The sequence below is a fragment of the Mustela nigripes genome, chromosome 13 (assembly GCF_022355385.1).
Source record: "Mustela nigripes isolate SB6536 chromosome 13, MUSNIG.SB6536, whole genome shotgun sequence".
NCBI lineage: Eukaryota > Metazoa > Chordata > Mammalia > Carnivora > Mustelidae > Mustela > Mustela nigripes.
The window spans coordinates 47917911-47930815 of record NC_081569.1 but is presented as its reverse complement, the minus strand read 5'-3'; the positions used below and the strand labels follow the sequence as shown (position 1 = coordinate 47930815).

Here is a 12905-nt window from a genome sequence, read left to right as displayed (position 1 = left end):
CCTCTTATCCAGGAGAAAGAAAGACTCTGAGGGGCTGGCATGACCCTTTGGACCATATGGGACTGCTATTGAGAAGAACTAGACTGTACTGTCTGATGCCATGTGACCCATCCAAGACAAGTAACATGTGGGTGGATGTCCCAGGCCAGCAGCGTACCAGCCACCTGGATGCAGGCTTCCCTAAGGTTCTAGCGAGCAGTCAGGTGTCGAGCACTGGGTGCAGCCAGGAGGAGTCACCGTTACGGGGCCTGGCAGCCCTGGGTGGCCAGGGAGCAGCTGGACTGCAGGACAGGAGTGGGTAACCACAGACATCTGCCTGGAGGGTAGGACACCCTGGCCTCCCTTGCTGACTCCCCAGGGTCATTCAGGCCCCAGACTTGATCTTTTCTTTACTTTTCAGCTTGTCTCCCTCCCATCTGTACTGGAGCCTGGAATCACCTTCAGCCACATCTGCCTTTTACCAACCCAGAGAGACATGGCTTTTTTTTTTTTTTTTTTAAGATTTTTATTTATTTATTTGACAGGCAGAGATCACAAGTAGGCAGAGAGGCAGGCAGAGAGAGAGGGGGAAGCAGGTTTCCTGCTGAGCAGAGAGCCTGATACGGGGCTCAATCCCAGGACCCTGAGATCATGACCTGAGCGGAAGGCAGAGGCTTTATTTAACCCACTAAGCCACTCAGGCACCCCAAGACATGGCTTTTTATCAGACTTTCTACATGATTAGAAAGGATTTGGACCCAAACTTGGGAAAGAATAGAAACGAGGAAAACATAACTACGGTGGCAACATTGTCTCCAGGGAGTTTTAAAGAAGGCATAGGGTCACAGAGGTGCTTCCTGAAGACCGATCTTTGTTCTTTGATGGCCTCAGCCTGTCACTTTCGGGGATTTCACATCTACTCTCAGGGCCCTGTGAAGAGCAGGGCCTAGAGAGGCTCTACCTAATATGGTAGTGTCTTTTTAAGTAGTGTCTTTTTACACTTAAATTAAGAAAATGAAAACTCAGTCCCTCATTCTCCCCAGCCATGTTGCATATGGCCAGTGGCTCCTTTCATGGGCAGAGCAGGAGGCGTCCATCATTACAGGAAGTCCTGTGGCTGCTCTGCAGAATAGAGTATGCTGCCCCTACCCTGGGCCAGGCCAAGTCGGTGACCATGGTGACAAGCACCAGACCTGGTGGGCGGGCTCTGGTGGGCAAGCCGGTGGGAACAAGCGGCCATGTGTGTCTGGGGACCCATCCACACTCAGAGGGTCACAGGTGCACAGAGGTGGAGGACAGTGGGGCCTGAGGATGGGAAGGAAGGTAGCTGGCCTGGGGAGGTGGTCAGGCCGAGGCCATGGGGCCATGGGAGTGGCCAGGGCTGACGGGAAGCTGGAGACTGTGGTGGCTGATTTTTAACAGGAGTTTGGAAGCAGTGTGGCAGTGGGGTTGGAATGATCACCAGGGATTATGGAGTGTGTCACTGTGGTCCGGCCCAAGCTCCTTTCGGGAGTGTGTCCCTACTACAGCCCTCCCTGCCCTCAGTTCAGGTAGAGGTGGGAAGCCCAGGGTGGGTGTTGGCGGTGGCCTGCTCCCGGAGAGGCAAGCAGGTGCCACCGTCATATACTGAAGGACCTGTCTCCCCGTCCTGAGGAGGCTGACCCCCCTCCCCAGCCCCAGTCCCGAGTCTGCCCCTCCATTCACTCTGGCCTTCCCTTTGCAGGTGAAAGAGCTTGTCCTCGACAACTGCCGGTCGATCGAAGGCAAAATCGAAGGCCTCACAGATGAATTTGAGGAACTGGAGTTCTTAAGTACAATCAACGTAGGCCTCACCTCAGTCGCAAACTTACCAAAGTTAAACAAACTTAAGAAGGTAAATAGGGTGAGGAGTGTGTGTGGGCAGGGAGGAGGGGGTCGTTACTCTGTGCTTGCAGAGCGGAACTGAGGGGGAGCCGGGCAAGTGTGCTGACTTGCCCCTCGCCTGTCTGCTGGGGGCCGAGTGCTCTGGGCCCTTGGCCTTCATTTTACCAGCTCTTTGCACTTTTCCCCTCCCTGCCCTGTTTAGCTTGAACTAAGCGATAACAGAATCTCAGGGGGCCTGGAAGTATTGGCAGAAAAGTGTCCGAACCTCACGCATCTAAATTTAAGTGGCAACAAAATTAAAGACCTCAGCACAATAGAGCCACTGGTGAGTCATTTGGGTCCTTCCCCTCCACAGGGTGGGAGGGGGGAGGGATTGGTATCAGGGACTACTACTTTTACCTTTGTAGAGTATTGTTTTTCTGTCGTTCCCCCCTGCCCTATGTATCTTACTTTATTTGACTCTTGTTATGGGCCACGAGGTAGAGTTGGAGCTCATTTCTGCTTGGTCCATAGAGAAACGGAAGCCTAGAGACACTCAGTGGCTTGAGCAAGGTCACACAGCCGAGTGGCGGTCGGGAGGCAAGGGTGGGTTCTGACCCTCACCTTGGGGCTTTCCTTCGTACAGCTTCTGCTCAGCTTTGGAAACCCAAGCTGTCATTTCTTAGAGCATGATTCCTTGTCCCTCGTTGGGGAGGGCGGAACCATCAGGAATTCTGCTGTCCCTGGAGTTGGCCACTTGTTTTCTCCTCCGATGGCTGGCCTGAGGCTGGTACCTTCGAATGGTGAGACGGTGCCCTGGATGGCACAGGATGGTATAGGATGAGAGCCTCAATGCCAGCCTTACTCTCCTAAGGGGCACAGAAGAGGGTGACTGACCCTTGGTCTCCAGTTCTCGGTGTGATGGTGACCGGGGCCTCATCTTCAACTAGCTGAACCTGCCTCACATTTCATGGATTTATTCGCCAGGAAGGGGCAAGGCTGGGTCAGAACAACAGTGTCTGCATTACTGCGTCTGAAGGATTGTGTTCCCCTGATTTCAGCTGTGTCATTGATTAACAGCGTTCTTGAAACAGAGAAATAATGTCGCATGTAATGAGCACATTTGCTGTAAACATACACGTAGGAACCGTCCCGCAAGCCACATACCTCAGAATCAGGGCCAGGTCGTGAGGCTGTTTTGCCAGCTTTGCCGCATTAGGACAAGTTGGGGCATCGCTCAGTTTGGGTTTGTAGGTTCTTGTGCACAGAGCACTCCTCACACTCTGGACACTCAAGGGTCGGCTTGATGGGCCAGCGTGGCGGAAGCTGGTCCTTCTTCGTTAAGCTCAGACTTCTACCATAGGTGGCATGGAGGCCACTAAGAGATATGCTTCCCATAGCCCTTCTTTTCAGGTCTTCCGCCAGCCCCCTATTTTGATCTACTTGGAAGCCCTGATTTAATGATTTCATAGGACAATCTTTGAAGTTCTGTATATGTGTATTTGGGGAGACGGGTATGGAGACCAAGTGTGTGTGTATATAAATCATTGTGATTTGGTTACCATTAAAGGTCAGACCTAGGCACAAACAGATGCACGCACACAGAAACATACCCTATTCTCCCTGCACAGACCACGTGCCTTTCTGTAGCTTCTCCTTGGTGACCAGTGTGAGTGATGTGCTGTGCTCCCCTCTGCGGGATGAGAAGATGCTGGGGTTGTGCCCACCCACCCCACCCCGCCCAGGCCACAACTCCCTCCCTGCCCTTGACCTGTTGAGAATGACTTCTTGCTCTTGAGATCTTGAGAGCTGCTGGACTAGTAATCACTTCTGCCTTATCAGGGCTGTGAGGATAAACTGAGCCACTGCTACCTGGTGTGCTGTGTTAAGGGCCGTCATCCTCACCATCATTACTAATAGACCTTGTTAGTTTGTGCCACCTTTTCCGTTTCCCTCTGGCTCCCCAGTCATGGGGACAGCAGCAAAGCTCTTGGCTGGAGCCTCAGGGGGAGCCACAGCTTAATTTGAAGCCAGTCACTGATGGGGCCAAAGCCATACTTGCAGACTTTGTTGCCATTGGATGAGGCTTTAAAGGCCCTAAGGGGGCCTTTTCCAGTGGCGGGAACTGAGATCCATCCATCAGTGACTAGGCTGGGCAGAGCAAAGCCATTTTCTCCAACTGTTTCCCTGGGTTGTTTGCCCCCCCCCTCCCGTCCTCCACAACTCACTGTTGAACTTCATCTTTCTGCTTGCAGAAAAAGTTAGAAAACCTCAAGAGCTTAGACCTTTTCAATTGTGAGGTAACCAACCTGAACGACTACCGAGAAAACGTGTTCAAGCTCCTCCCGCAGCTCACGTATCTCGATGGCTACGACCGGGACGACAAGGAGGCCCCTGACTCGGACGCCGAGGGCTACGTGGAGGGCCTGGATGACGATGAGGAGGATGAGGACGGTGGGTGCTGGGGGGGTGGATAGGGGCAGGCTGGTGGTCTCCTTTGCACAGCTGTGGAGGGAAGGGGGGCTGCTTTGTTAACCATGGTCCCTGATCTTGCTCACGGAGTCTAGAACCGCAGAGAAGCATGCTGAGTCTCCCTGATGGCATGGTAACGACTTGAGAAGCATCTAACTGAACCCTACTGTCAGGTTTTTCTTCTTTTTCCAGAGGCCCCTGGAATGAGATCCTACAGTGTCTCTGTAGTATGCCCCTGGGCTCAATTCCCACCCCCCAGTAGTGGGGAAGATGGGGTGTGGCTTGAGGGTACCATTCATCTAGGTCTCCCTAATGGAGAGGAGGGCAGGAGCTGGAGAGGGTGTGGAGCCCCCTGGTGGCTGCAGGACACAGGACCTCCAGGGTGCAGGTGTAAGGGAGTGAGGAGGGGTTGGGAGATGGAGGAGGCTTGCAGGGGCTGTGCTGAGCACAGTGAAGTGAGTAGTGAAGTGAGGGTGAGTGTGAGCCAGCAGGGCCTACAGGGAGGAAGGAAGGAAGAAAAGAGAGGGCCACCTCCCGCTGTCCCCTTCCCATGTGCTAACACAGTGCGGCCTCCCTACAGGGCTTCATGGCCACAGTAACCATGAGAAAGGAGACATTTCGCCCATAATCCACACACAAGATTTTTTGTTTTTCCTTGTTAGGTTGGAGTGTTTTGCAAGATACTCACACATGTGTTCACCCAACGGGAAGGGCCCAGGTTTCTAGGCCCACCTCGGTGGCTAACTTGATGAGTGACCTTGAACAAGTCACTTCTCCCCTCAAGGACTCGGATTTTCACCTTTAAAGCCAGGAGTTTGGTAGATGCTCTTTCCAAGTGAATAAGCGTCTTGGCTTCTGTAAGCCCTGTGACTTGGTCCTTTGATCCCGTAATTGCTCTGTGGTCTGAGCCTCCACAAGGGATCTCTGCTTTTGTAAAAGATGGGAGGGGAGGGCTTGTCTTTTGGATTACTTCCAGATGTGTTAAGTCCTATTGGAGCATCCCTGGTGTGGGCGCCGGTGGGTGTGAGAGGGTCCTGGGCCCCACCAAAGACTGTGCCGGGCCCACGAGCCTGGATTTGTGCTGTGAGGGAGACCAGCTCACCCCCAGTTCCCCTGTCCCCGTTTCTGCCGCACAGAGGAAGAGTATGATGAAGATGCTCAGGTAGTGGAAGATGAGGAGGATGAAGAGGAGGAGGAGGAAGGAGAAGAGGAGGACGTGAGTGGAGAAGAGGAGGTAAGGGGCTGGGCAGGGGCACCATCTCCCAGGGTCCACCTGACTTACTGCCTCTTCGCAGTTGTATGTTAATTCAGGTATTTACTCTGTCCTTAGAGTCTGCTAGGGAAAACCAAAGACTACCTTGGTAGTCTGTGCCAGTGGTAGGGTAAGACACTGCTGGGTGCCAAATGACAGTGACCAGGGTCCCTGGCGCATGTGGAAATAATGCTTTTATGCTGACACCCCAGTTTCTTAACAAGACCTATGCATGTCTGTGAGAGTTACTACAGCCCAGTCTGGGGGGTGGGGGAGTGAGCCCAGCTCTGCCACTTGCTGGCTGTGCATCCCTGGATAAGTTCCTTAACCTTTCTGAGACTCTTTCCTCATCTGTCGAATAGGTATTGTTTTGCATCTCGGTTGTTAATAGGGATCAACTCAGTGAATTCTTAAGAGGATATAATAATTTGTAAACCAGAACTCGAGAACAGTGTTTGACCACTTGCTGTTTTAGGCCTTTATACCCTTCAGGGTTCTCGGTTCTGTGTGCTAGGTCTTGTGTTTAGGTGTTTGGAGTCTCCCTCTAGCAGATCATGTTCATGACTTGTTGGAATTCTAAGTCAGCTCTTGCTAATTACAAAGGTTAGACCTCGAGAGGCTTAAAGTGACAACAGCGCAGACAAGGGACCTGCCTCTTTCCCCACTCCCCGCCCCCCCACGCCTCCCCACCCCCTGATTTGCCATCTCTATCCATTAAGAGTGCAGACACCTGCCTGCCACACACAGACCCGCTTGGGCTGGATCTCTGCCCACCCCCATGCTTGGGAGAGTCCGGTCAAGGCAAACAGAAAAAAGCCACTGTGATTAGCCTGGTTCCTGTCTTGTTCAGCTGCCGAGTTTTCCTTCTCCCTAAGTGTGGGCCACTAGGCTCAGTTCTAAAGAATATTGCGCGTTTTTAAAAAATAGAGACTTAGAGAAACAGGTCCCCCCAGGACAGGGCAGTAGGTCTGGTTGGCTAATGGATTTCTCATCTTGCACTTCCTGTCACAGGAGACACAGTGTGCAGGGGTTTCTTTGGGGGTGGGGTGTTGGGGATTTTTTGGTTTTCTTTTGTTTTTGGTATGTTTTTTTTTGTTTTATTTTGTTTTGTTTTTTTGGTAATCTCATTGACCATCTGCAGAGTCCCAGTTTCCAGCGAAGGAGAGCTTATACACAGACCCCCCCCCCAAAAAAAAAGTCTTAGCAAACAGACTGATTAAAGAACTATTTGGTGACATTATAAAAGGGTAATTCCCTTGACAAAAAGAAGTCTATCACCACGTTCTTTTTTTTTTTTTTTAAGATTTTATTTTACTGGGTGTCTGGGTGGCTCAGTGGGTTAAAGCCTTTGCCTTCAGCTCAGGTCATGATACCAGGGTCCTGGGATCAAGCCCCACATCAGGCTCTCTGCTTGGTGGGGAGCCTGCTTCCCCCTCTTTCTCTGCCTGCCTCTCTGCCTAGTTGTGATCTCAGTCTCTCAAATAAATAAATAAAATCTTTAAAAAAAAAAAAAGATTTTATTTTATTTTATTTATTTATTTGACAGAGATCACAAGTAGGCAGAGAGGCAGGCAGAGGTTGGTGGGGGCTCCCCACCAAGCAGAGAGCCCGATGTGGGGCTTGATCCCAGGACTCTGGGATCATGACCTGAGCTGAAGGCAGAGGCTTTAACCCACTGAGCCACCCAGGCGCCCCCACCAAGTTCTTTTTAAACAACAGGTTGCCTTATGCTTTAGGAATGGTGTTTGGCCTGCAGACATTCAACTAGCAGGCGACTGCAGGAACAGCTTAAGGCAGCGGTCCTGTATTGAGAATGAGTTCATACACCTTGCCGACTCTGAAGGAGCTGGGAATGCTATCCTTAGGGGGCCTTTACTCTCCCCTCCAAGGGATCCACGTGTGCAGAGTGGTAGACGGGCTGGGTAGGGCAAGGTTGAGCTTGCCCACGGAATCTGGATTTGCTAAAACTGGGGTCTTCCCTCGAAGGCAGAACTGTTCTGAAGCCAAACGAAAAGCTGGCTGGCTTTGCAGGACCGAGTTGGCGTGGGGAGCTTTTTCTCTGGAGAGCACACACTCAGGAAGGCGTGCCTGAGTTACAGGGACTCGGGGTCAGAAATTCTGAGCCTGGGTTTACAGCTCCTATGTGTAGTGTGGGTATTTTCTGGACAAGGGGTTCCGGGCTTTGTCAGATTCTTAATGGGCTCCTTGAGGCAAGGGGACCTCTGCTCTGGATCCATCCTGAGGTTACAGGTTCTTGTGGGGCTCTGAGAGGCAGGGGCAGCCTCCACTTTTTTCTCCCATGGTCCAGGGAAGTGCCTTCCTCAGCATGTCCCTGGGAAGGAGGCACCCCTAATGTCCGCCATCCATCTTCTTTCCTAGGAGGATGAAGAGGGTTATAACGACGGGGAAGTAGATGATGAGGAAGACGAAGAAGAAGTTGGTGGTATGGCAGCATTTTTACTCTCGGCGGGTAGCGGCCTGGCCCCCTCATTTGGCAGAGTAGACGGCAAAGGCCCAGAGGACCCAACCGTCTGAGGCTCCTGGGGCCTCCCTGTCTTGGCAGATTCCCCGTCTCAGATTTGCCAGGGGCGGCAAAGCTTCCCAGATGCGTGGTCCCCTGGCTTCCTGGCAGGTGGGTTGAGTCAGGGGCAGGATCAGTGTTTTAACCTAAATGCCTTTTCCTTCCTCTTCCAGAAGAAGAAAGGGGTCAGAAGCGAAAACGAGAACCTGAAGATGAGGGAGAAGACGACGACTAAGTGGAATAACCTATTTTGAAAAATTCCTATTGTGATTTGACTGTTTTTACCCATTACCCCCCCCCCCGAAATCCCGCCCCCCGAAACTTATTTTTTTCTGATTGTAACGTTGCTGTGGGAACGAGAGGGGAAAAGTGTACTGGGGGTTGTTGGGGGGGAGGGAGGGCGGGAGGGGGTGGAATAAAATACTATTTTTACTGCCACTCTTTATTTTTTTTCCCCTACTTTTTCTTTGTGTCTGGTTTTGTCCCTGTAAATGCGATAGCTGAGTACACACCGAGTGAGCATTTGTTCCTTACTCTCAAAGAGGACGGTTTGGAGGGCTCTCACACTTCCTGGTATTTCCCGAGTCTCTGGAATCGGTTGGAAGGTCATGGCTGGCCTCCGTTTTTGGTTTCTTAAAAGCCCGGGAGGGCCTGAGCACCAGCCGGCATCTTACCTCTTATTCGGGTTCCCGTGATTCCTGCATTTCTTGGGCCTTCTAGAGGCATCCAACGCCCTGGTTTGTAAATAGCAACCGAAAGGCGTATTTTGGCACTGGTTGGGGGACATTCCCCGTCTCTCATTTCTTTCCTCCTTCACAGATGGTGGTGGGCTTTGCTCTCCGAAGAAGACTCTGAGGTCACTCTTCAGAGTTAGGAGCTGGAGAGCTGAAAACAGCAGGCTTAGGAGTTAGTAAAATGGAGTTGGTAATTCTAATTAAAAGAGAAGAAGCAAACCCTCAAACGTCAACCTCTTTAAAAGATTTAAAAAACAAAACAACAAAAAAAAACCGTGTCCTATCTTGTTCTGTAAAATATTAGAACGCTTTGTTTTATGAAAATGACAAGACAATTCCTCCACGTGTACTTCTGTGCTTAGACCATTTTTACAGACCTGAGCACAGGAGACGCTGCTGCATGTCGGCTGGGTTTTTTTTTCATACACCCGAGCACGGAAAAACTAACGCAAAATTGTATTTTCTTACCTAGTGGAAATCTGAAATGACTGCAAATTCCTGGTGAATGTACAGGTTTGCTTTCATGTCCCTCTTCTGGATTGCTTTAGAAGTGACGTGTGATTTCCTAGCCCGTGTTTCATCTGTATAAAAGAACATCTGCACCGGTTTCTCTCCTACCCCTCAGAAGAGCCAAACTTTTGAGTTTTATGTCTGTTTGTCATTGATAAATTTCAATAAATCTTTTTATACAATTTTTTTGGGGGTGGCTTCTTTGAGTCCAACAGGGTCATCAGTCTTTCTAAGATGCATTCCAGATAAGCTGCTAGCTGATGGGGCGGGGGAGGGAAGCTTAGCACAGGTTATCTGATCAAATAGCTTCTTTCCAGGGCAGGTAACCTGATACCTGAGTTTTGGATGCCTTGGCTCCCAAAACAAGGTTGGGTGGTGTGCTGTCCTCGTCGAGAGTTTTGTCATCAGCATAAAACCCCAGAAAGATGTAAAGATACAGAAAATTACTCAAACACCAAAATGATCACCAAAAATTTTGTTAGGCCAACTTTGAGACCTTATTTTGAATTCTCTTACGGTTTTGTTCAGACTCTGGAGAAAGGACATGTGCGTGAAGATCTCGGGAACGTATAAAACAAATCTACTCCTTTTTGACTTACCATGATGATGGTCGTTTCTCTTATCTCTGAAGAGTTCAAAAGCCTGTGTCTTCAATGATGAAGTAGCAGTTCGTTCACTGTTCGGACTTGCTGAATGCTAACCACGTGGCTAGAGAAACATTTGGGTTATTTCCCACTTCTCACTACAGTGAGTGTTCTGTTAAGACATTTTGTGGATTTTTTTTTTTTGTACAAATGCTTAAAAGTAGGGTCCTTGAACAAAAGTTGACATTGCTGAGGCTTAGGTGCAAGGTTCTGTGTTTTGCAGAAGGGTTATACCAATGTACTATGGTAGTGAATGCACATACACATACGTTCATTCTCAGCCCGACAGCCTCGAACCCCACAGCGAGGGCTAGTTCTGTGTGGTTCCCACAGAATAAGGTGCTTCTTGAGGGGAGAATGATGGACCCACTCTTCTGGGTGCAGGATGAAGAGAAGGCTTCCCAGGGCCAGGTGCTGTGCTCTACCCTAGGGCAGCAAGGAGGAGCCAGGAAAAGAACATAGGAGTGGAGTGGAATCAAGAGACTGGCAGACCCAGCCCTGGATTTTCTGGCCCTGACTCCTTTGGAGGTTTTTGGGGTTAGTCGACTCGTAGTTCTGGACATACGTGCTATAAGACATAATGGATGGTGATGAACAGGTTAGTGCTGATGGGATTAAGAGAACAGGCTATCAATCATACAACGCATTCACACCAATGCTCCAGGAAAAGGATTACTGTGCCCATTTTACAGATGAGGGAAACTGAGGTCAAGTGACAGGGAGGTGAGAAGTGATGGAGCCGGCCTGAATCCCCGTCTATTGGGGCTATTTCCATTTCATGAATGGCAAGGAAGAAGAGGAAGCTCAGTGCAAGGGGGAGAGCCAGGAAAAGCCGATCTATCAAACTGGCTGTGTACCTGGTGCCAGGCTTTATCTGCAGCATCTCGTTCATTTTACAGAATCCTCATAGCCACGCAGGGAAATGCCATCCTCCTTGTTCTACCAGTGGCTCAGAGGGATCGGCCCAAGGTCCTGCAGCTGGAAAAGAGCAGCAAGCAGCACCATAATAAGCTATGGAGGTTTGTTTCCAGAGTCAGCCCTCTTTCCTTACCCCCAAGTGCCAGCAACCTCCTCCCCCAAGCTGGGACCACCCATATGGGCCAGCTGTGTTCATGCAGTTCCTCTCCCTCGACCATGAGGGTGTGGCGGGCAGAGCTTGAGTGCTGGCAAATACCATTGCATGGACCCTTGAGAGGGGAGGACTGTTAGAAATCACCGGGTCATCAATAGTCCCATTGGATGGAAGAGGAAGGCCATGGCAAGGCCAACCTGGAAAGCAGGACCCCTGTTCCCGGGTGGCTGCCTCATACCCACAACGTCACTGTGGTCGCAGGGAGGCCCGCTACTGTGGGAAGTGGGATAGCATCTCCTGGGAAGAACAGCCAGGCCTTTGGCTGACAGGATGTAGCAAGCACCAGGCACATCGTGGGTTCCGTGTGGCTTTGGAGAGCATCCTATGTTTTTAAAGATGCGTGGTGCATGTGTGTGTGTGGGGGGGGGGGGGTGGCTTCCCCATTGTGTCTCCCATTGATTATCCAGGGAACCTGTGCACATTTCCTGATGGAGAACTGTCCTTGGAAAGAGAATAATGATGGTGATGATTCTAGATTATGAGCTGCCCCGTGCCCTGTGCTTTATATCTATGGTCTCCCTGAATCCTTGCATAGATCTTGTAGAGTCAGAGTTCAAGGAGGAGACAACTAACCCGGCTAGTCAGTGGCAGTTAAGTCTCAAACTTACGTCCTAATGTGAGAGACCCCATTCCTATCCACTGTGTTAAAAGAGCCAGGCATGAGGGAAGGGGGTGGGGGGCGGCGGTGATGAGCAGTTCCGTTTTTCTCATTTGCTGACTTGCAAAGGCTGTTTTTATCCTTGTTCAGAAACTCATTGTTCGTGGTTGGAAGGATTCCCACTGTGGGTCCCTAAGAAGCAGCTTTGCACAATGGTGGCCCTGAGTCCTTGCACCAGCCCTTAGATAGGCCCCTGTGGCAGGCTGGGCCCCCGGGTGAGTGAACAGGGCCGAGGAGAGGGTGGGAGATGGTGGCACGGAGGAGAGCAGGTCAGGCCAAATCAGGGGGCGCCATGCGTATGCAGGGGAGAGACCAGAAAGACTCCAACCTGAGGGGACTTGTGTAGCCTTGCTGACTAACAGTGACAGGAAGCTGATGTAGGAGACATCTATGGAGTTGGGTCTGGCAACAACACTCTGGGGTCCCCCAGAGGGACTCACATGGATATGGAACCTGAGGTTCAAGTGGGACTACCCTCTCCAGTTTCCGGGATGACCCAGTCCTGGCCATTTAGTGTATTCTGAACTTAGACCATAGTGGCCAGTACAAGGAAGGGCCTGGAACCCAATCTGGTTAAGTGAAGCTTGGTCCTTGGAATTTGGAAAGTGAGAAACTTCCTGTTGGAGCTTTGGAGCTGGGAAGTCGGAGACCTGGAGTTGTAGAGGTACACACATCCCTTGGAGAGAGCTTCTGGGTCATTCCATCTCAGCCTGGAAAAGACCTGACCCAGTACGACGGAGTGAACACACCGGCATATATTTAAAACTTGTCTGTTGGACATCGTACATCGTTTTGCTTGTTTCTCATCCAGTAGAGTCATTCTTACCCCATTTCAAAGACTGAACACATACAAATGCTCGATAAATATTAGCCGCTTAGTGCCAGACGCAACAATAAATGCCTTCTAGAAGTCAGCCTGGTGTTTTCCCCAATGTCCTGATAAGAATCCCTGGGGCTTTTCAGACTTGACCAGGCCTCACCCCCTGGGAATTTTGGTTCAGTAGCTCTGGATCGAGGCCTGGGAATGTGTGTGTTAACAAGTACCCAGAGGATTCTCATCACTGGGGACCTCTGGGGAGTGCTGTGTCAAACCCACTTCCTACAATGGCCTGGTGAGGAAGGCGTGGCCATGCTCAGTTCACGCTGAGAAAGTGGGGATCA

At 50.7% G+C, this 12905-nt stretch overlaps 1 protein-coding gene across 2 annotated transcripts in view; it reads left to right on the top strand.

The window, feature by feature from the left end:
- ANP32A (acidic nuclear phosphoprotein 32 family member A) overlaps positions 1-9494 on the top strand; it is a 37475-nt gene extending 27981 nt beyond the window's left edge. For both annotated transcript variants that reach the window (XM_059372363.1, XM_059372362.1), the window contains exons 2-7: positions 1703-1852; positions 2045-2167; positions 4077-4275; positions 5430-5527; positions 7925-7988; positions 8240-9494. In XM_059372363.1, the coding sequence (XP_059228346.1) occupies positions 1703-1852; positions 2045-2167; positions 4077-4275; positions 5430-5527; positions 7925-7988; positions 8240-8301 (696 nt within the window). In that variant the 3' untranslated portion in view covers positions 8302-9494. The remainder of the gene's footprint in view (positions 1-1702; positions 1853-2044; positions 2168-4076; positions 4276-5429; positions 5528-7924; positions 7989-8239) is intronic.
- The last annotated feature ends 3411 nt before the right edge of the window (positions 9495-12905 follow it).